This window comes from Cyanistes caeruleus, chromosome 6 (assembly GCF_971803275.1).
Source record: "Cyanistes caeruleus chromosome 6, bCyaCae1.hap1.1, whole genome shotgun sequence".
Lineage (NCBI taxonomy): Eukaryota > Metazoa > Chordata > Aves > Passeriformes > Paridae > Cyanistes > Cyanistes caeruleus.
In genome coordinates, this window is record NC_141706.1 from 5,471,275 (window position 1) to 5,493,491 (window position 22,217).

At 46.3% G+C, this 22,217-nt stretch overlaps 3 protein-coding genes across 22 annotated transcripts in view; 2 read left to right on the forward strand and 1 right to left on the reverse strand.

Annotated features, from left to right (window-relative positions):
• CCDC9B (coiled-coil domain containing 9B) overlaps positions 1-610 on the reverse strand; it is a 57,951-nt gene extending 57,341 nt beyond the window's left edge. For 3 of the 19 annotated variants that reach the window (XM_086894635.1, XM_086894641.1, XM_086894637.1), the window contains exon 1: positions 503-533. The gene's annotated coding sequence lies outside the window, so the exon portion shown is untranslated. Of the gene's footprint in view, positions 1-279 lie in introns of all 19 variants that reach the window. The other 16 variants (XR_015288491.1, XM_086894638.1, XM_086894625.1 and 13 more) reach the window with 12 other exon arrangements.
• A 2-nt stretch (positions 611-612) lies between these two features.
• KNSTRN (kinetochore localized astrin (SPAG5) binding protein) lies at positions 613-5,339 on the forward strand. The gene is made up of 8 exons (XM_023928545.2): positions 613-776; positions 1,704-1,836; positions 1,981-2,037; positions 2,660-2,747; positions 3,788-3,899; positions 4,197-4,249; positions 4,376-4,450; positions 5,004-5,339. Exons 1-8 carry the CDS (start codon positions 713-715, stop codon positions 5,133-5,135), a joined length of 714 nt encoding a protein of 237 aa, XP_023784313.2. The 5' UTR covers positions 613-712; the 3' UTR covers positions 5,136-5,339.
• Positions 5,004-20,083, forward strand: IVD (isovaleryl-CoA dehydrogenase). 2 transcript variants are annotated; one of them, XM_023928543.2, is made up of 12 exons: positions 5,004-5,131; positions 8,428-8,517; positions 9,773-9,824; positions 12,447-12,616; positions 14,027-14,120; positions 14,371-14,507; positions 15,028-15,124; positions 16,194-16,287; positions 17,426-17,507; positions 17,954-18,058; positions 18,685-18,757; positions 18,884-20,083. In XM_023928543.2, exons 2-12 carry the CDS (start codon positions 8,440-8,442, stop codon positions 19,015-19,017), a joined length of 1,116 nt encoding a protein of 371 aa, XP_023784311.1. In that variant the 5' UTR covers positions 5,004-5,131; positions 8,428-8,439; the 3' UTR covers positions 19,018-20,083. The 2 variants fall into 2 exon arrangements, with proteins under 2 accessions (XP_023784311.1, XP_086750771.1); XM_086894645.1 differs by lacking the exon at positions 5,004-5,131 and adding an exon at positions 5,411-5,563.
• The last annotated feature ends 2,134 nt before the right edge of the window (positions 20,084-22,217 follow it).

Sequence of the window (22,217 nt, forward strand, 5' to 3'; positions counted from 1 at the left end):
ATGTCAGATATGTCAAGTGTGTGATTCTGTATTTATTTCATGTTTCAGTTTCAGGGTTTTATCCTGAAATTGTCATGGTTAGTGTTCAGGTGGGTATTTAGGCAGCCAAAGCCACCCTCAGGCTGGAACTGCAGCATCCTCCTCAAGGAGATGCTCCTCGTTGCTATCGGGAGAGATTGCCCAGCCATCAAGATATCCATGTAGCAAGCAGTGTAAAAATGTCTTTAAGCTGGGAAACGCTTTATACAGATGCCTCATTTGATGAGGCAATTTTCGTACCTCACACACCAGCAGCACCAGCGCCCTGACAGCTTTTGTGTCCTACACGACTGCATAGACGGCCACAAACCCTTTGATCTTTGGGCCTCGAGTGCCCAAATGGGAGGGAGGGGAGAGGAGGGGAGGGGGAGACGAGGGGAAGGGAGACGAGGGGAAGGGAGACGAGGGGAAGGGAGGGAAGGAAGAGAAGGAAGGGAAGGAAGGGAAGGAAGGAACCTCGCACCTGGGCCGTAATGGCGGCCAACGCCTTCCCTGAGGGAGCGGGCGCGAGACAGAAAACGGAGCGGAGCAGAAAAGGCGCGAAAAAGGCGGCCCGCGAGCGCCCACGCCCTCAATCCCCACTGGCGCGCGCCGCCCCGCCCCGCGCACGCGCAGACCCGCCCAACCGTCCCCGCGCAGTCCGGTTTGAACTGCTGAGGGGAGCGCGGCCGCCATGGACGGACGGTGCTCCCGCATCCCCCTGCACTCCCGGTTCTGCCGCCCCGAGCCGTCCGCAGGTGAGTGCGGGGCACGGAGGGAGGCCCGGGAGCACTGCTGGAGAGGTTCGGCCGAGAGGTGCAGCAGAGAGCTGGCGTTAAGGAGCTCCATCTCTGCCTGGCTACGTGAAGGCTGTTCCAGAATCTAATTAGAAGCTTTATTCCACCGTTTCTTCCCGATTTAGGTTAACGCTCAGCCTGCTGTGTGTACCCTCCACCGGCTGAAGGCAGCGGCCCATTGATGTGAAAGATGCTTCATTCACAGTCTCTTTACTTTTTTAAATATTTTAATGCTGCTTACAGCACTTTATAGCATTTTATAAGCGGGAAGCACCCAGGATTATTGTTCAAAACATGGAAGCTGGGCTAAATCGGTGGGAGCTGTGCATTGCTCTAATGTAAATGTGCTCATGGGTGTGTCATTTGAAAAATATTTAACTTGAGGAAGAAAAAGCAACTTCCTGAGCCCACTAAGTGAACAAAGCTTTATATACTCAAACAGTTGTGATTTAAGAGAAATAAACTCCACATAAAAAGCTAGTTTTCTGTGGGTTTTTTTTCATAGCTATTTGCTCATAGCAAAATATGGAGGTCTCTTAACAGAGTTTCATGTGGCATATGTTTGTTTTGCTTCCAGTATTGAACAACAACCTTGTGGCATGATGTCTGCTTGATGCTGAGACCTTCTTCATTGTATATTATCATTTCAGACTCTCATTAGTGCTAGCCTGGTAATTGTATTTTAACACTGTCCACATCTGACCTATTTGTGGCTTATTCTGGACACTTGATCCTGGGTAAAACTTGAGGACTGCTCTTAGTTACTTCTACCTTAAAGTCTCCATTTTATCCAGATATAACTGCTTTACCTCAAATTAAAGGCTTAAGAGACCTTAAAGGAGGTTACTTCTAGGCTGAGGTGTTTCCACAGTTGTCTTTTTCTCACAGAATTGCAAGTGGCTTTTCCTTCAAAGAGAAAATGTGCCAGCAAAACATCAGATCCAAAGTTCAGCGGGGTTCCCAGTCTTCAGCTTGTCTCAAACGTTACAGTGGACAGTGTCTTCAAGGCTGCAAACCAAGGGTAAATCAAAGCAAAATATCAATGGATTTAATTGGCAGATGTCCTAAACATGCCTCATTTTGCACCTTTTGTCAAACTAACGGGCTTGGTGATCTGCAGGAACACAGTAGTCTTCTGGTAATTGTATTTTATCTCTCTTTTAAGGTTGCCTAAGTCTGACAAGAGAGTGGAACCAGTTCCAAAGAAGACAGTGGCAAGGCGGTATGTCCCTCCCATCTCTGTTAGCTGTCCTTGTGCTGTGGTGTTCCCCTGTGGAGGGCTGCAATGAGCTCTCTGTGGGAACTGCCAATGGTCAAATAAGAGATTTTAGGCTTCAGGCATTAGCTTGAGCCTGTGTGAAGCCAAGTCACGTAACTTTCTCAGACTGGCCTGAGAAGAGTGGCTTGGAAAATCATAAGGAGGAATCAAAAGAGTCCTTGGAAGAAGGAGAACAACCTTTGCAGGTGTTGTTTGGATCCTTGTTGCTTACTTGCAAGAAACAGTCAAGAGGTGGTGTTCCCAATTGTCCAATGATGGTGGTGTGTTGGTTTAATGACCAATGAGGGTTTTACCTCTTGGACCTTCTTGGACCTGCTGATAAAAGAAGATCCGGAATAATAAAACTTGCTCTCTTGTGCAACCCAGCAAGAGAGTCTGTGTAATGCATTTGCCATTTCTTATATAGCACAAGCTCTCACCTATGTGCAGCTTCCTGCCAAATTTTCTAGTTAAATCTGTTGGTCAGAAACAAAAGCAAACACTTAAAAAAGGGCATAGTTGTGCAACTAGGAGGTGTGCAACACTGGCATTTTTTCCCCTGAGTCTTTGCCCCTTAACTCCACAGCCCTCTCGGCAGACACCAACTAGAAGCAGAGCTGAAAAAGAAGGATCAGTTGGTGGAAACACTCAAGAAACAGCTAGCAAGAGCAGAGGTAAAGATAGGAGAGAAAGATAAATAAATCTTTATTTTATAATTCCTATGTTCTGATCCATAGAGTCATGTTAAGGATTGTCTCGCTTGTTTTCTTGTCTTCATCAGAATGTCTTTGTATTCTTCTGCAAGTTGTTTTCCCAGCCGCTCAGCTCTGGGGAGGCCAAACTGGGAATATTTTGTCTGGTCCTGGGCTCCTGGTACATCTGGATGTACTGGACAGAGTCCAAGAAAGGGCCACAGAGATGGTTAAGGGACTGGAGGAAAGCCTGAGAGAGCTGGGACTGTTCAGGGACTTCTGTTTCAAATAGACCTGATCTTGTGGAATCAGGTTGAGATTCAGAATTGGCACTTTATTATTCCCTGGCTCTCACAGATAACTCTAAGATATACCTAGTTCTACTTCTGTCATGTACAGGAGTCCCTCCTGGTAATGGACAGCTGTAAAACCTCACTTTATTTTTCAGTTCCCAATCTGTGGGATGATCATTCCTCTTATCTCACAGCTTGATTTTCTTAAGAGCCTCTGAGACTTCCTATGAAATGTTTCCAAAGCTTTTGACATTATCAGCCAGATCACCCTAATCCACATGATTATTGATCCTCTTGAAGAATTGCATTCAACTTGGGAGGTTGATCAGCTTATCCAATTGCCTGGTAATATCTGGGTTGTGTAGGGAATAATGCTGTGGCTTAAAGACAGGCTTTTCTTCACAATGTTTGTATGTTCCTCCATGTGTACATTATTTATCTAAAAAAAAGGGAGCACAAGAAAAGATAGAGTTGCCTAAAAGGAATTCCTCCATGATCAATTTTTCTAGTAATTGGTGTGATGTGTGGATGTAATAAATGTATTAATCCTGTCAAGAAGCTGGAGCAAGGACCTGCAACAGCCTAATTTTCTGTGGTGATAGAGACAGAATGCAAGGTCTAATTCTTGGTGCCAAGTGCAGCACTTGTGAACTTGCTATTGTCAGTACTACTAAGGAGAAGAAAATCTCCTTGGAAACTTGCCTCACTTACAGCCTGTTTTAATGGCAGGGCACTATTAGGGAGTTAAAGAAGAATGAGGGGCTGGTCCATGAAGTTGAGAAGCTCAAGAAAATTCAGGAGACTTCCATGATGATTATAGAAAGCAGAAACATCAATCCTGGTAGGGGTTTTGCACTTTGCTAACATCCTGGCACTTCTCCAGAATGCTTTTTTTCTCTTCTGTTGTAACTATTCATAAGAAATTCGGCCTTCCTTTTTTAGGGAATATTGCTGGAATTCCGGGATTTGGGGATTTGGGGGAGTTTTTTGTGGCTTGAGAGAGCTGTTTCCTGTAGAAGGCCCTGGATAAACTAACTTAATATTTCTTGCTGTGGAAAGTTACTTTGAAAAGTTGTTTGTTCTCAATGTAATGTGATGTATTAGAGGTTTACTAATGCACCTCCTGAATTACTTACAGGTGGAAACATAGAGGAGGAAAAAGAGATACGTGCTTGCAGGGAAAAGAGAACAGTAAGAAAAGCTTGAAATGGCCTTGAGGGGTCTGTGTGCCCCTACCCTTCTCTCCTGCTGCTGAAACAGCTGAGACTCACATTTATTTGCATTATTTTAAAAGTCATTTTCCTTTTGACTCTCCAGATGCTGACTCAGAAGGTCACAGAAGAATTGAAGCTATACTGTCAAACAGTTGCAAAAGAGAAGGAGATGCTTGAGGTAAGACTGACTCAACCAGATAGCACCAGACGCTCAAGGAGGTTATTTTTCTTCTCCTAGTCCTCCTTTCTCCAGGTGAACCAGATGAAAACCTGCAGTGTTCCTCTTTCAATATAAACACACTTGTTAAGGAAACTGTTATTCCCCATTTAAATAGAGGGATCCTTCGGCCTGGTTGTTGTTCTGGAAGTCAGATAATTTGATTTCAATTGGAAACTGTTGCAGAGCAGTGACCCTGGGTAATCATCGGGAGAACTGAGAAGTGTGCAAGCACAAGTGCCTTCAATTATTACCAATATACAGGCCAAAATATTACAGTTTAATTACAAAGTACAGTTCTACAATTCTTGATAAGAAGTCCAAGAGCTAAAATATAACTGTTATAGGAGACTTCCTAAATTTTGCTCATAGATAAATTTACATTTTCCACAAGCAAGCAAGGTAAAAGAAATCCCAGACTTATAGGAGGAAGAGCTCAGGTGCTTTAGGACTTGGCTTTTCAGTTCCTTACTCTGGTGTTAGTAAAATGTGGTGTGCACTGACTTCTCCACAGACAGCGATGGCCAAATGGAAATCGGTCCTAGAGGAAAACCAGCGTTCCCTGGAGAAGCACTCCCACTTCCAAGCTCAAATTAAGGAATGGTCAGCCACGCTTGAAGCGCTGGGGAATATCCTGGCAATGTGAGGCACGAGGATGGACTGGGATTTTTGCTTTTTCACCCCTAGTTCAGCGGTCCCTGTTTGTCAAGCCCAGTTCCTGCTGTTTCCTCCCGGGGTAGGGACGGACGGGGGCCTGAGGCAGCAGCGAGGGTTCGCCTGGTGTCGGGGGTCGCCGCTCTGTTGTGTGTCGGGTGTTGGTGGGTTTGGTTGATTAAAGGTGCAGCAGAAACTCGGGCTCGGCCGCGCCGGGAGGCGGGCGGGGCGGGGCGGGGCGGGGCGTGGCCGCGCCTGCGCGCGGTGCTGCGGCGGGGAGCGGCCATGGCGGCCATGGCGGTGCTGAGGCGCGCGGCGGGCGGGGCGCGGCGCTGGCGGGCGCTGGCGGTGCCGCGGCGCGGCGGCGCGGCGCTGGCTGTGGACGACACGGTGAACGGGCTGAGCGCCGAGCAGCGCCAGGTACGGCCCGGCCCGGCGGGCCGCGGGGGTGTGACGGGGCGGGCGGGCGCCGATTGGCCGCGGCCGGGCAGGGCCGGCCAATCCCCGCGCGTGCGGCGGGGGCGCGGCCCGCGGGAGCGACCGACCCGGTCCGGTCCGGCCCGCGAGGCTCCGGCGCGGAAGAGCGCGCTGCGGGAGCGGACCGCCCCTGCGGCCGCGCTGGGCCTGTTGGATCGGCGAGAATCGTCAGAAACGTGATCCTCCAAGGGACGCTGTGGCGGAACGCTCACGTCGCAATCTCCCAAAAGAAGTGTCGCAGCTCTCCCAGCTTGTTGTGCAGCCCAATGGGGCGCTTGAAGATTTAGGATGGTTCTTAGAGCTCATTGCAGGTTGCGGCTTTCCTGTAAGGGGCAACGAGTCTCTGTTTTGGTGACCAGTGGCAGGAACCCAGGGAAAGGCAACAGCTGGGTCAGGGGAGGTTTAGGCTGGGTATTGGGAAAAGGCTCTTCCTCCAGAAGGTGGTTGGGCACTGGAACAGCTCCCCAGGGAATGGTCACAGGCTGCCAGAGCAGCACTTGGACAACGCTCTCAGGCACGGGGTGAGATAGTTGGGGTTTCCTGTGCAGGGCTGGGAGTTGGACTTGTTACTGAAAACCTCTGAAAACGCTGGGAAAAGTAAGACTTTCTAAGACACTAACTATCGTTAGTGTTTGTGTGGCAGACAAATTTCTGACCTTCACACCAAACCAAGACACAAAAATTTTCACTTACACGTTTTTAGCAAACAAATTCATGTTTATTGGTTGTAAGTTGCATCATTCTCTTTATTAATTAGTATTCTGTCCTCTATTGGTTATTGATTTCTCACTCTTCATGCTAATCTGGCCCGCTTTCTTTAGTCCGTTTTATCATTTTTTCTCAAATGGGGAGTTTCCAACTTTCTAAGCTTCAGTCTCCTCTGTGTCTTCTGCTTACTCCAATATGTCTTTGAAGGGCCATAAATTGAAGATCCCAGGTGTCCAATCTTCAACTCCCTCAGGCTTTGTTTATTGGAGCTTCTCAGGATTAGTTTTAGCAAATTTAAGGTTTTAGTGATTTAATGATCAAAGTATCAATAAGTGTCTGAGGAAAAGAAACTTAACTAGTGCTGACTACAAGTAGGCATGCTTCCAATTTAAAACAGCTAATGAAAAATTGGGAGTTAAGTCATTTCCAACAGACTGATGATCCTTGTGGGTCCCTTCTAGCTTGGAATGTTCTGTGATTCTATGATCCTTAGCTTTGCTGTGTTTTTCTGTGTGCAACAGCAGCCAAGTGCTGACCATTCCAGATGTGTTCCCTTCTGCCCCAGCTCTTGGAGTGAAGGGCAGTGTCTTCCCAGGGCTGCTCCACACAGGCTCCTGTCAATGAAACACTGGAGCTACAGCCTCACTTTCCAGATAATTCTGATGGTGCAGGCATATAGATCTGCAAAATAAACTTACTTGTTCTTCTTTCTTGCTACAGAATTATTCCTTGTCACGTGTGTGTCAATGTTTATGGTCTTATCAGCTTGAACTGATGTTTATTTATACTTCTATATTCAGCAAATATAAAAGAAAGTATAAAATATTCCTCTTGTTCCTATATGTCTGGTGGAAAAGCTAAAAAAAAAAATCAGAAATAATCTTCAGGAGTATTAGTGAAATTGTGAATTAAAAGAAATACAACTGTTAGAGACTGGCTTAGGGTATCAGGACTGCCTTGAGTCCATGAGTCCATCCTCAATATCTGATTGAGATTTTCTTATTATTATTGTTGTTGTTGTTGTTTTAAGCTTGTTTTAATTTATTTTAAGCTTTTTGCTGAAGTATAATGCAGTCAGCTTTGTCACAGTGGCAAGATATCTAATGGCTTTTGGGGTTCTTTTTAAGTTCCTAAATCTAGCAGTGGGGAGAAAGTTTGTTTGGTAGTACTGGAATCCAGGGTCTATGTGACTGGAAATTTAACATGGCTTCTCAAGTGTAAAAAAGAGGATGCTTAGGTTTTGGGGCTCAGAGAAATGCAGAGGAGTGTGGGCATACTCAGGTATGTTGCTCTTTCCCCTTATACAGGTTCTGGTTTAACAGCTCAGGATTTGAGTCTTTAAAATTGTTGTTTCACCAGAATTAATGTGTGGGAATAAAGAATCAAAAAGGAGACAAAAAAACAGATTATTAAACTCTGCCATAAGATCCAGACCAAGTTTTTAAATCTTCCTGTTAAAAACATTTAAGATACTGTATATATATTGTTAGTATTCATATAGGCTTCTGTAACATACATGTAAGTAAGTGTTCAGAGTTTACAATTAAGAAAAATATTTTGGATTTTTAACACTTGGATCAATGAACATTCCTGGCTCTATCAAATTTCCACAATGTAGAAGGTAGTAAGGTAGATAATGTAGTTCCAGTTTGACACACAATTAGTGTAATTTTAATTAATATCTCTGCTTATTACAGGCATCTGCACATAATTAAATGATGCTGTAAGCAGCTACTGGATGGGTTTAGCACATTATAAACTCAGTTCATCAACTTCCAAGGTTCCCTGCTCAAAAATATGCCTGAAGCCCCAGTGCAGGCAGGAGTTCAGGAACATTCTCTCATGTCAGGGTACAATTGAGGTTAAATGCTGAGAGGGACTAACGTACATCAGCTCCTTTTTAAAAGACTAAAGAAATGCCCCTTTTATGTGGTATTTCAGCCAGTAACCTGATCCATGGGTTTCCTTATGGTCTTGTGCTTCTGGGTTTGGGTTGCTGGAGTGGCCTGGTGAGGGAATGCTGGCAGGATCCAGGGAAAGAAGACAACTATACATCACTGAGATATAACGGATGTGTTTTTCCTCCCCTCTTTTCTCAGCTTAGACAGACCATGACAAAGTTCTGCCAAGAGCATTTGGCTCCAAAGGCCCAGCAGATTGACCAGGAAAACGAATTCAAAGGCATGCGGGCAAGTATTTCATGTGTGCTTCTGAAAGCCTCTCGGGCTTTGATCTCTGCATTAGTCCAGACAATCCCAAGCCACACCACAGGAACATGTGCGTTAACTTTTCAAACTTAAAAGCCACAGAGAAAACCTTTTTTTGATTTCCTGTTTTATCATTTGTTACCAACTTTTAGCAACCTGGGGCAGAACCCAGCTCTAATAGTCATAATAAAGATTGATAATGGTCTCGTTTGGATTCTTATCATGAGATTTCTGCCTGTCTGTTCTGGCTCCTTCCTCAACATGTGCTTTGTATGCTCCTGGCTCAATCCCTTTCTTGGACATGAATTTCCTCTCAGGTCTGCTGTGAAAATATTGTGTGCAAATGTTGAAATGTGGAGTTTGACTGTTGAGCTGAAACTTGCTTTTCTAATAAACCAAACAAATTCTGTGCCATGGGGTGCTTTGATTGATGGGAATGAGAGATCTGACTATTGTTTTTTTATAGACTCCACAAGACTCAAAAAGCTCTAAACATCTGCTAGGATTTCCCAGAGTTCTGATGTTGACATTTCCAGGGATGTATGTGCAGCTTTGAAGTGAAGTGTATAAATTTAGCCTGGCATTCCAGATGTCATCCAGAGCTATTGTGTATGATACTTCTTGAAGTCTCTGGAGATATTCCCTGATAATTATTGATGGACACCGAGGCCACATGACGAGCACTCACCTATGTGTCCACCACACAGCAGAGGAAAGGAGCTCCACAAGAAAAAGGACACGTGTGGGCCTCCCTGGTGACATTCTTTGCCACTGCATTTTGTCTTGGCTGTAACATTCCCATTTTTTTAATCTTCCCCCAAGGAGGCTTCCTTGGCTCTAATTGCCAGCTCCTGTTTTACTGGAAGAGTTTCAAAGTGCCAGCTCATAGCAATGCTTTATATTTCCAGGGTTTTGGTAATGGATTAACACAGAAGTTTTCCTTAGAGTGGGCAAAGAGTTAAATCTTAGGAGGTATCCTTACAGAATTAAATTTAGGCATGTGAACTTTCACTGAATTCCACAGTCTCCTCCCATGTGTAGCATAACTAGAGTCCTTAAATCTGTGTCGTTTTTCAGTTCTGAGGATGGAGCTGCAGTGCAGGAGGAACAGGTATTATCCCTCGTTCTCATGATATCTCGCAGATAAACAGATGTGTCCAGTGAAATACCTGGGGAAACTTGTTATGCTGATGCCCAGACTGCCAGTTTGGGCTGACTGCTTGTTCTGTATTTGTAGGACTTCTGGAAGAAACTTGGAGAATTGGGAGTTCTGGGGATCACAGCCCCTGGTAAGTCTCTTCCGATCTTTTACCTTCCGATGGGTGATTCCTCAGACAAGAGACTACTTAAACTCTCACTTTCCAGTTCACAACAGCCTTGTTTGTGATGTGGCATCCATTTTGTCCTATCTTTGTGTTTTAAGAAACTTTCCCAACTGTTCTTCTTCTCTAACTTTGAATCCTTTTTCCTTGTTAGACAAAATGCCTTTCACAGTTTAAAAGCACTGCTCTGAAATGGTTTCTCCAGATGTAACACATGTAGCTGAAACGTATTTGTGCCTTTCTAAGATGAAACAAGTTTTGAAGAAGGAGAGCTAGAGATAAAAGTATCCCAGAACAAACATCCATCTGTAATGGGAGAAGTCAAAGGGTCTAAAATAATGCCTTGAAAAGCTGTGATAACTAATGGGGAGCTGACCACAGCCAACCAGTCAGAAAAAAAAATCAGGGGAAATCTTATTCAGCCTCGCGCAGGTTGGTGAAAAGTGTTGTGATGAGTGTTACAGATGAGCGTGATTGTGCTGAATGCACCAAGGCAGGGTAATGAGGAGAAGCCCTTAGTGGAGAAAAGCGGCTGATGGGGCCTTTCTTTCCCTATGGAAAAATCTGTTTTCTAGATGTGGCTGTGCAAAGGCTCTGCAGAATCCAGCTGAATAGCAATGCGTCAGAATAATGCCTCTGCCTCGCTTTCAGTGCTGAAGGATTCTGCATTTCTGCTTTCTCTCCTCTTCCCCATTTACTGCTGCTCCTGTTTTTCCTCACTCTTACCTTCTTTCTTCTTTGATGTTGTGCCTGAGGCTTACAGCAGTTTCCCACACTATAAATAAGCCATCCCCTCACGAGCCCTGTCCTTCTTGATTTCCTCAAAGGTTTACCTCTCAAACCCTCCTACACCCAGGATTTTTCCCTTTAATTTGGATTGTGGAGTTGTGTGTTTCTTTATTGACATTGGTTTTGTTGGAGGAGACTGGGATTTAGGATGTGAGGATTGTGTGGAATCTTAGGAGGGTGTACACAATTAAATGGCATGTTTGGGCACCAGTGCCTCAAATCTGTTAAGGGAACATTTTGAATAACAGTGCTGTTTGTTTTCTTCCTAGAACTGAGATAACCGTGGTGTTCGTAATTTTCCATTTGTTTTATAAAGTGCAAAGTGAAGAAATGTAAATATGTAGTTTCCATGGAATGATAATATAGGCATATCATATACAAAGAGTAGCTTTGAAAGGGCAGCATCATTCAAAATCACTCTATGGTTTGTGTTATATGAGGAGGTGTCTGGCAGGATCATTTTCCTGTTCCTCTTCCAGTGCAAAGCAGTCCTGGATTTGTGCTGCTCACAGTTACCTCACCTTTCTTGAGGCAAAAGCACCAAACCCAGACATTATATAGGAATTAATAATAAAAATTATAAAAAGCCCTCTTGTTTTGGCATACATGAGAAATTGTTAAGTCCATCTTTTGGGGTACTGATAGCAAACCCTTAAACTTGGGTTTGTGGTAGAGAGAGGAGATTTTAGAGGCTGAAGGGCCCTGCAGATAAAGGCAGGAGTCAAAATGGGGGACATTGCAGGAAAGACCATGTGTGATGCCAGTGGCTATGGTGTTCATTTGAGGAATTTGGGACAGCAGCCCCTGGACCTGTGCCCTTTGGTCACTCTGAGCATACACAGAGATTTACCCTTGTTGCTTTTGCTTGCAGCTTCCACATTGATGGTGAGTAAGTGCTCCCAGTTTATCTGCCCAGTTGCTTCTCGGCCTTCACGTCCTGTTGTAGTGCAGTACAACCTCTTAGCAGTACAACCACTTGTTTCCTACCTGGAGAACAAAGCTTTTAGGTTGGGAGGTGACTGTATTTGTGTGTACATAAATGTGTTTAGAGGTACATGTGTATATACTTGTTTAGGCTGTTGGCTCTTCAAGGCTGTTATGCATTTCTCAGCCTTCTCTTTTTACCTGCCTTCTCTCTCTGATCTACTGTGTGACTGTAATCTTTACTATTAGTTTTAGGCTCAACTCCATGTGCCTAGCTAGGCTCTCAGTGCTGCTCTGTCTTCTTTCATCCTCTCTTGAAATCGACATGCTTGTCACTGATGACTTGCATTTATGGATCATTCTCCTTCTTTGTCAGACACTTATCAAAATTCTGGTGTCCTGCACATTTGTAGGCTTAGAAAAGTTCTTAGTGCCACTTTTTTTAGCAGTTTGAGAATTTCTTGTTTAGGGGCAAACATACGTGGATTTTTCAAACCTTGCCTGTGTTCCTTTGTTCTCACCTTAAGGAGGTAGCAACTTGGTGATTTAATTTTTGTGATAATACTAAAGTTGATAAGAAGGAGCCATTATTGTGCAATGTCAGTAGCACATTCAAGATGTGTCCTTGTGCATCTTCTACATAAAATGTTCTACAAGTCAATTACAGATTATGCTGAAGACAAAATATCCCTGTGGCTTTAAAATGAGAAAAGTGAAATTCAGAGAGGATGGGGAAAGCCAGAAGTGCCCAGCTCAGAGCTGGCAACAGTCAAACCCAGAAGCATTCTCAGTGTCTTGGATCTCACTGGATACTGAGCCCAGCCCCAGGATCTTGTGCATGTGGTGGGTAACATGAGCTTTTTCCTCTCTTCCCAGCGGAATACGGTGGATCTGCCCTGGGATACCTGGACCACGTGCTGGTGATGGAGGAGATCTCCCGTGCGTCAGCATCCGTGGGGCTCAGCTATGGGGCCCACTCCAACCTGTGCATCAACCAGCTCGTGCGCAACGGCAACGAGGCCCAGAAGCAGAAGTACCTGCCCAAGGTATGTGGCTGGAGGAGGGGCAGCACTGGAAGGCATTTAGGTTCTGGCTGCAAGGATGACATCTTAAACATCAGCAGATTTTGGTGACCAAACCTTAGGAAGTACTGAACTTGCTAAATTGCCCTTCCTTAGCCTGTCAATTTTTGTCCTATTAATCCCTATTGACCTCATCCCATGCCCAGGTCCTTGTCTGCAGGCAGCATAGCCCAGCTCTATGGAGTTGTGTTACTAAGGGAGGCTTTGAGGTGAAACTGGAGGTTGTTTTTTTAAATTCCCAAATAATTTTGAGATCTCTGAATGAAAGTCACTCCTTTCTTATTTTATATTCTTAATTTCTCACTCGCCCAAACGCTTGCTTTGGCTGTTAATTAACTACATGTGAAACTTCATCATCACTTGGGGCATTGATGATGTAACTCAGAAGTGCGTTAATTAGATTTCAGTTTTTAAATGCATGTAAAAACAATGAGCACATTGAATCCCAGCTACTGAGATTATCAGTGAAATTATCAGCACAAGAAACTTGATTTAAAGGACGTGCAAAGTGCAGTATCACTTCCTCAAAGCACTATGCAGCCTGCAAATGTGTAACCCCAAATTGTCCTCCTTCCTCAGGTGTATTTTTCATGCTTCATACTCTGCCTTTCAATGAGATGTGAAGTCACTTCAGCTCTGACTTGTTTTGGCTCCTGACAGAGCTCTTAAAGATGCTTAACTGGATTTGAACACTTCATGGGGACTTCTGTAGCAATGCACTGGTGGATTGAATTGGTTGAACATATCTTAAGCATTGAGTCTGCTTTTTTTAAAAAAAAGTAGAGATCAAAAGGAGGAGAAGAAAGTACACAGGGAGGGAAAAATGAGGCAAGGAGAAAAGGGTGGGATGAAATAACAGTGAAGTGGACACACCAGCTCTGCCAGAGCCTGGTGTGAGCAGGCACAGGAAGAGGGTCCATCTGCTGTTGTGGGGTGAGTGTGGGGGGACTGGGCTATGAGAACATCGCAGAGAACTTTCCCATCCCTTTTCACCCCCTCGTTGGCCATTTGTGTTCACCAGCTCCTGTTTGTGTAAAAGAGCAGCAGAAAGCCCAGGCAGGAGCTGGGGACAGGCATATGGCTGCCTGCATGGCTCCTTGGCACCTTCCTCATATGTTGTGCAAGCAGGGCTGTGCTTGTCTAGCTTAGAGCTGAGTCACCCTTCTCATCCCAACGGGATCTGGTTCTGTTCCCTCGGCACAGGGCAAGGGAGCTCCTTGCTTGGGCTGTGCCAGGAACAGCAGCTCTCCTTTGAGTTCCTGCAGAGAACAAAAACTGTGGAGGTTCAGTGCAGGAAAACAGGCAGGGGGGAGCTAAAGAGCAAACACAATGCTGCTGATCTTCATCTTTTGCTAATACTGTCTTTTCTTGCAGCTAATTAGCGGGGAGCACATTGGAGCCTTAGCCATGAGTGAGCCAAATTCTGGCTCTGATGTTGTGTCCATGAAGCTGAAAGCAGACAAGAAAGGTAAACTCTGTCCTGTGCTGCCCAGGGAGGTGCTGGAGGCCCCATCCCTGCAGGTGTTCGAAGAACATTTGGCCATGGCACTCAGTGCTCTGGTCTGGTTCACGAGGTGGTGATGGGCCAGAGGTTGGACTTGACGATCTTGGAGATATTTTCCAACCTAAGTGACTCTGGGAAGTCTGTTAGGGAGTTAATGGAGTGGTAATACAGTGTTGCTGTCATGAGCTAACAGATTTCATCTCTTGGCTTCCAGGAGACTACTTTGTTTTGAATGGGAACAAATTCTGGATCACCAACGGGCCTGACGCAGATGTTCTCATCGTCTACGCTAAAACCGACATGACCGCTGTCCCGGCCTCCCGAGGCATAACTGCCTTCATCGTGGAGAAGGTAGGTTTACTGATTCCCACAGGGTTTTAAAGCAGAATCCTTTATCCTAACTGCCTCATTTGGAAGTCAGCTGGTTTTCCTTCCATAATTGCCAGCCTCTTCCTCAAAGACAAACTACGTTTCTGACTTTCAGTCAGGAAAGGAACCTTTAATAAAATAAAATCTGAGATCAGTAAACCTTCTGATGGACATAACTTCATTATTAGAATAGTTCGGTTACTGGCACAGCTTCCAACCCTTGCTGTAGGAGAGCCTGTGTTGGCAGCTGTCCAAATAATTTATTTGTTTGCTGTTTATATGCATTAGGAAATGAGTACACAGGGTTCATATGTGTGTGTTTCTCTGTCCATTTGTTTTCTCTGCACTTGCACTTAGACCTGGTCTTTCTGAGGTCACTTTATCTCCCTCCTGGCACCCTACACATGTTCCTGTGGTCAGGGGAATTTCACAGATCTCGAGATTTTCTTTAGCCTGTCAGAACTGAGATGTGAAATGCATTTTTACTGCCTCGACTTTGCAGGGAATGCCAGGTTTCAGGACAGCCCAGAAGCTGGATAAGCTGGGAATGAGAGGGTCTAATACCTGTGAACTGATCTTTGAAGACTGCAAGGTCCCTGGTGAGTTGAGTTCAAATCATGGTGGTTTCCTGTCTTCTTGATCAGATAAATTGGATCACTAATTACACACATGTTCAGCCTGTGACCTGGAGGGCTTTGCAGATGCTTATCTGCTCTCTGGCAGCCTCTGAGGGAGCTGGTGGAACTGGAAAAGTGCAATCTGCTGGATTGCAGGGAGGGAGCACATCACTTGTCAGGTCGCTGCTCTTTCACCCTCATGGACCTAATTCTTAACCACTGCTTCTCCAAAGCTCTGCTGAGGCTTCCCAAGAAACTTGTTTCCATTAGAGCTCTTGTCTTGTATGGAGGTGAGCTACGTTGCTCTGAAGGTTTTTTCACTACAGACATTGCAACAGGCTTTTGTAACATTTCTCAGTTCTTTTGGGGTCAGGGCCTGAAAATGGACATCCTTTCCCTTCTGGTTAATACAGCAGAGGCCTCTGTAATAGCAATATTTGTTATTCCAGTGGCAATTTTTGTTGATAGTAAAATTCTAGCCTTTCTAGAGCAAATGGAGAAGATGTCTTATCCAGAACCATAAAAATCCTAATTGCACATTTGCAGTGCAAGGAGCTCTCCTGCTCCCCATATACACCTTCAAAAGCTAAAGTGGAAAGGTTTCAGTGAAGTCTGACATTTCTAAGTGTATTGGATCCCTCCACCCTGAAGTCATAAAGGCCAGTGCCCCAGTGCTCTGATCATGTCCCAAGAATCATCCACAGCAGCATGTTCTCGTGGAAAGAGGATGATGACGTGGAGAAGCACATCACTGCAGTGTTGGAAGTTAATGCACTTGGCACTGTGGCCATTAATGCTCCTTCTGATCTTTGGCTTTGGAAGCTGAAGCAGTTTTTTCCAGGAAATGGTTCAGGCTGTTCACTCATTTTTCATAGAATGCCAGGATAGTTTGGGCTGGAGGGAACCTTAAGGTCATCCAGTCCCACCCCCTGCCATGGGCAGGGACACCTTCCACTGGCCCAGGTTGCTACTCTCCCCAGTGAATACAGGCCCTCAGCAGCTTGTCTGAGTTTTGCAGATAAATAAATCACATTTCCTTTGCTCTTTGCAGCTGAAAATGTCTTGGGGACACTGAGCAAAGGAGTCTACGTTCTGATGAGTGGATTGGACCTGGAGAGGCTCGTGCTGTCCGGGGGCCCCCTGGGGTAAGGGTTTGTCATCTTTTATAGGTTGTAAGGCCAAAAGGGTCCTTGGTGATGGCCAAGCCTGATGGGGATCCCTTGGGGCCCGCAGCTCTTGGTAGGGTGGATCCTGGATGGAGAACTGGGTTACCGGGGCAGCAGAAGAGGAGAGGCTGGGTCAGAGGTAGGAAGGAAGCAAGCAAGGTGCAAGGTGTGGCTGCTGGGTGTCCCAGTCAAAACCAGCACAAAACTGCAGCACCAGCACAGCTGCTGAACTGGATTCTGCTGGAAGTGCTCAGGGCCCTCTCAGCAGCCACAGCTCACTCAAATGTGCTCTGCCTCATCCTTGAGCTCTCAGCTCCTCATGCAGTGGTTTTCCAATTTGAAAGCATCTCTGTGGACCCCCCTGCGAGGAGCAAGGGATGAGAGAAGCAATGCCAGAAATAATGTTTGCAAGTCTGCCTGACAGTGTCCACTGACCCTTCAGAGCAGGCTTTGGAAATGATCAGTCTTGATAAAAAATTTTCCAGAGATATAAATCTGCTTCAGTCCCCAGTTGCTGGCTTGTGTATCCCTACGTTATTATTCAGGGAATAACCAGCTCGTTTGTGTTATCAATTCCTTAGAATCTAACACTCTGTCCAGAGACTCACAAACTGGTTTATTCTTCATTTATTCAATCCTTAAGCTCCCCAGTAATTATTGGCCCCCCACAGTCCTTTTGTCCTCCCAAGTGGTCTCTCTGGGCTAATCCTCTTGTGGAAAGACCAACTTCCACAAAGCAGCAGGAGGATTTTTTCCCTTCCTTGTTCTTACCTGTGCTTTTTTTTTTTTATGGTATTGGCTGGTACTCCTTGAGCTGAGGGGCTCTGGAGATAAGAGGCAGCACAAACTGTCCTGGCTGTGGCTGTGAGAAAGCTCTTCAATTCTCAGTCCCCTGAATTAAAAGGACAGAGCTTCCCACAGGATGTCCTAAAAGAGCACTGGGGAGAAATATGGGACCTTTGGATTTTATTCTTGGCCTTGTTTGAGTGGAGCTGTAGGAAGACAGCAGGACATCACTTTAGCTGTGAGAACCTTTTTGCCTTGGGTTACGCTTCCAAAGTTAAATCATTATTAAGTAATAGTTCTGCTGTTTCCCTTTTCCTTCTGCTCTTCTTAGGCTCATGCAAGCTGTTCTTGACCATGCAATTCCATACCTTCATGTCAGAGAAGCATTTGGACAGAAAATTGGTCACTTCCAGGTGAGGCAGAAAAGGAATTGGGAATTTCTGTCCTCTTTTCTCTTTAAAACTGAAAAGATTGAGAGCTTTGTTGTGGCGGGGGCTTTGCATGGAGAAGGTGCTGGGGCTGCATGATGTTAAAATGATCACCTGGGCTTGTGGAAGGTTCCTGCTCATGGCAAGGGGATGAAACTGGATGAACTTTAAGGTCCCTTTCAACTCAACAAATCCTAGGTGTGGTGAGAAGGTGAAAAGACTTCTGAGCCTGCTGCTCCCCTGAGGTCGCTGTTGGTGGGTGAAGGACTGTGGCTGATGTCTAGGGGTCTGTGAATTAACAGAATCTCCAGCTGCCTCATATCTGCTGGGTCCATGTCTCCTCCCCTGTCTAGTTTTTCTGAGGTATTTTGGGGAGCAGGTGGCCCTGCTCACTCGTGTTAATTAATGTCCCTTGTCTTTGGGCCGTGCAGCTCATGCAGGGCAAGATGGCAGATATGTACACGCGGCTCATGGCCTCCCGGCAGTACGTCTACAACGTGGCCAAAGCCTGTGACCAGGGCCACTTCAACCCCAAGGTGAGCTCAACTCCTACCTGGGCTGTGTGTCCTGGGGCAATTCCTCCAGTCCCAGAGCCTCAGCTGGGGGGAGCCTCTGTACAATGAGTCCCCTTAGCCCCAAGAGTCTTCTTTTCACACCAAAAGTACCTATTTTCACTCACAAATTAAAATCAAGCCTCCTTCTACAAGGCAAGAGATTTAGCAGCATCAGTAGGTGTTTATTGGAAGCCCAGACAGAAGTCCTGGCTGTTGTAAGGGCTGTAGCAGTTGTTACACGTGTTGTCACCCCCACCTCTGTTAGAGGAGGATGTTAAATGTTTAATAATGGGAACACAGCTCTGCATCCCAAAGCAAATCACGTTGGTCTCCCGGGGGATTGATGGGCCTTTGTGAGAGAGCCAGCTTCTCTGGTGCACTTCTTATTTTTATCCTTCTTCTGTCTTCACGTGGCCTTTACAGACCTGCTGTGAGTGTTCTATAATAACAGGGACACTGCCGGAGCTCCCTGTCCCTGTGCTTTGTGATCAAGTAGTTCTAGGTTTTTAGCAGGTGTCTGTAGAGAGATGGCAGCGTGAGGGCAGCACAGGGACTGGAGACGGGCAGGTGACACCTTTCCTGACTGTCCCATTGTGACTGTCCCGTAGGACTGCGCCGGAGTGATCCTGTACTCAGCAGAGTGTGCAACACAGGTGGCCCTGGATGGGATCCAGTGCCTGGGTGAGTCACTGATGGCTGGACAGAGCCAAGCACAGTGCAGGAGCATTTCCCTCTGTCTCTGTTCTCTGCTGTCCCACCCTCAGCCCTGAAATCAGGGTGTGACTTGTGGCTTTTTTTGTGTGGCAGGTGGGAACGGTTACATCAATGACTACCCCATGGGGCGCTTCCTGCGCGACGCCAAGCTCTATGAGATTGGGGCAGGCACCAGCGAGGTGCGCAGGCTCGTCATCGGCAGGGCCTTCAACGCCATCTTCAAGTAACGCCGCCGGTGCAGGGGCAGCACCGTGACCACCACGAGGCCTTGACCGTGAGGCTGGAGCGCACAACTCGGCTTCTTCCTGCCTGCCATTCCAGCATCGTCACTTGTGGAGTCCCCTCTGCCTGCTTTGGGAACAAATGCTGCTGGACTGGGCTTGGACAAAATGAATCAGAGGGTACATGGAAGGAGAAGTGTTTTTTCTCTTTTGTGATTATCCTTATTCATGGTGTTCATGAGCTGTTGATTCTCAGCTTTGCAAGGCAGAGGTTCATCCCCCTCACCAGGCAGGCTGGCAGAGGATGTGCAGCCACTCCTGCACACAGAAAGTCAACCCAAACCCACCAAAATGAACAATGAGGGAACAAATTTGTTCTTTCCAAAAAGCCCTGAGTGCCATTGAACAGTTAGAATTTAGCATATTGCCATTGGAAGGTGAAACCTCCTACTGTGACCTTCCAATGGGATTAATACCTTCCATTTTAGGAACTTGACACCAACCACATTGTGGGGTTGCAATCATAAGCGTTTAAAGTCATCTGCGCACAAGCAGCGTTTTAGGTGCTGAATCCTAAAACCTCTTTAAATCGCATGCATGTTTCTTTGCAGAATGTCTTTCCTATACTGGCTGCTTCTGGAGTTATTTGGGTGCAGGCCTGAGTCCTTGCTGTGCTGACTGACTGCTCCCACCAGATCATTCTCTCAGGGTTGTCACCATCCATCACTCTGGGGACAGTTAACTCATCAGAGCTGTGTTTTGACATCCATGAATGAAGCAGGCAGAAGGGAACTGACTTCTTTGGGGTTTGGTTCCCTCTGAAGGTTGTGGTTTTGGCCAAGCCTGTCCTCACACTCCAACTCCAGGCAGCTGAGCAATGTGTTTGTGAGTGATCTCAGCGCATCTTGTATCCAGCAAATCGGGGCTTAACCGGCTTTTTAAAGGAAATTGCACAGCACCTGCCAGCCTTTAAGTGTGAATCACCAGTTGAATTGGGCTGCTGGAAATGTGATTGAGCAGTTAATTAAACAGTTGCCGTGTTGGCAGTTTTTTCTCAGCAGTTTTAGCAAAACTCACCTTCAACTGTGTGTATTTTTTTGGTTTTAGTTGACTCCTGTCTATACCAGGTGACAGTAGACTAACACAGAATTTTAAATGCCACAGATTGAAGACAGTTCACCTTCCTTAATTGCCAGGTAGGTCCCCAAGAGTTTATAAAAGTCACAAAGAGCCAGAAAGAGCTTCTGAAGTCCTGGTGGTAGCACCTTCCTCTAAAGCTTCATATTTATTCAGCCTCAGTGGGTGGCTGTCACGCAGGAAGCGTCCCAGGGTTTAATTTTCAGCCTAAGTCTCTGGATAGAGGGTGGACAGAGGTGCTTTGTCAGGAATATTTTGTTGAGCTGCATCTGGAAATGCTGTGGAACTGAACCTTGAGGTGCACTTCATAGGGGAAATACTCTGTGCATTGCTGTCCACGGAGGTAAGAATTTAGTTATGTGACCTGACATTGATGTTTTATCACAAAAAGATTCCTGGATCCATTCCTGCCAGAGGAACTTTTCTAAGGAGTGTCAGAGCCATGACAGGATGGTGTGAGATTCAGATTGTTAAAAATAGGTTTTCTAAGGTGGAAGGAACCCAGAGATTTTTAAACCTGTCCTTCAGCATTGGAGAGGTCTGGTTTTAATACAGATAATAAATAACACCTTCACTTTCCAGGCTGATCAGCACCTTGGAGTTGAAGGTAAAATGAATCGATATCTAACAAATCTTGGGACAGGGGCAGGGACAGATTCATAAATCCTCAGCAGGGTTGTGTTATTCAAATCTCGCTCCTTTCTACAGCAGCTGCCTTGGGAAAAGGGATGGCAGAGCTTTTCTGCAGAAATGAGGGTTACTCTTTATACTATACTAATAAATGTAGCTTTTGCTGTGGCCTGTGCTCTTGGGGGGGCCCCAGCAGAGGGGAGGTGCAGGCTCTGGTACCCACCAAAGCACATCCAGGCTGGCAGCAGCAACAGCTACGGTGTTGCTTTCCCTGCCTATCCCTCTGTCTTCCCAAGCACAGCTTTTCCCCATAATTCTCATTTCAAAGAAATACATTTACAGCGATCATGCGGGCTGTGCTTTAGCTCCTCTGGAGAGCAGCAGAGCTAGCAGGGAAAACACAGGGGGCTCTGCCACTGGATATCATCTGAATGGTTTCTGCTGTGGGTATGTGATGGAAATTGCCCTGGCCTGACAGCATTTGGCTGGTGGCAGGGCTGGATGTGCTGCATCTTTCCTGCTTTTCAAGATCCTTGCCCTGTTTGCAGCTGGCTGGCCACTGAGCAGAGAAGGCATGGAGAACAGTGGGGGGAATTATTCATGAAGGTATGCAGTGGGTTGACCCTGGCTGGGTGCCAGGCACCCACCGAAGCCTCTCTATCACTGCCCACCACAGCTGGACAGGGAGAGAATATACAACAAAGGTTCTTGGGTTGAAATAAGGATTTGGAGAGATCTTTCACCCAAAACTGTCAGGCAAAACTGACTCGAATTTGATATGTTAATTGAAATTATTACTAACAAAATCAGAGCAGGATAATGAGGTAACATCTTCCCCCCCACCCAACCCTCCTTCCCTGCTTTAACTCCTCCCCCCACAGCAGCGCAGGGGGACGGAAATGGTGGTTACAGTCAGTTCATCACAAGTTGTTTCTGCTGTTGCTCAGGGAGAGGAGCCCTTCCCGTGCTCCAGCATGGGGTCCCTCCCACAGGAGACGGCTCTCCATGAACTTCTCACGACCTGCTGCATTGTGGGTCATTCTTCCATGGAGTCAGTCCTTCAGACAGCCTCCTCCAAGGTGGATCCCCCATAGGTTCACGAGTCTACCAGGAAACCTGCTCCAGCATGGGCTCTTCTCTCCATGGGTCTGCGGGTCCCTGGACAGGCCTGGGCTTCCTACAGGCTCGCAGATTCCTCTCAGGCATCTCCCTGGTCCTCCACAGGCTGCAGGTGGATCTCTGCACACCCATGGGCTGTGGGGGGGATAAACTGCTGCACCATGCTCTGTACCACAGGCTGTAGGGGAATCTCAGCTCGCACCTGGAGCACCTCCTGCCCCTTCTTCTTCACTGACCACACCACACCTTGCTGTCTGCATGGCTGTTCCTCTCACATATTCTCACCCTACTCTTGTCTGGACCCAATTCTATCTGCCTAG

Coding starts and splice junctions, on each gene's coding strand:
- KNSTRN (XM_023928545.2), top strand. CDS start 713: ATGGACGGACGGTGCTCCCGCATCCCCCTGCACTCCCGGTTCTGCCGC. Junction 2,038..2,659: donor AAGAAGACAGTGGCAAGGCG/GTATGTCCCTCC, acceptor TTAACTCCACAG/CCCTCTCGGCAGACACCAAC. Junction 4,250..4,375: donor CTTGCAGGGAAAAGAGAACA/GTAAGAAAAGCT, acceptor TTGACTCTCCAG/ATGCTGACTCAGAAGGTCAC.
- IVD (XM_086894645.1), top strand. CDS start 5,429: ATGGCGGCCATGGCGGTGCTGAGGCGCGCGGCGGGCGGGGCGCGGCGC. Junction 17,508..17,953: donor AGAAAATTGGTCACTTCCAG/GTGAGGCAGAAA, acceptor TGGGCCGTGCAG/CTCATGCAGGGCAAGATGGC. Junction 18,059..18,684: donor AGGGCCACTTCAACCCCAAG/GTGAGCTCAACT, acceptor ACTGTCCCGTAG/GACTGCGCCGGAGTGATCCT.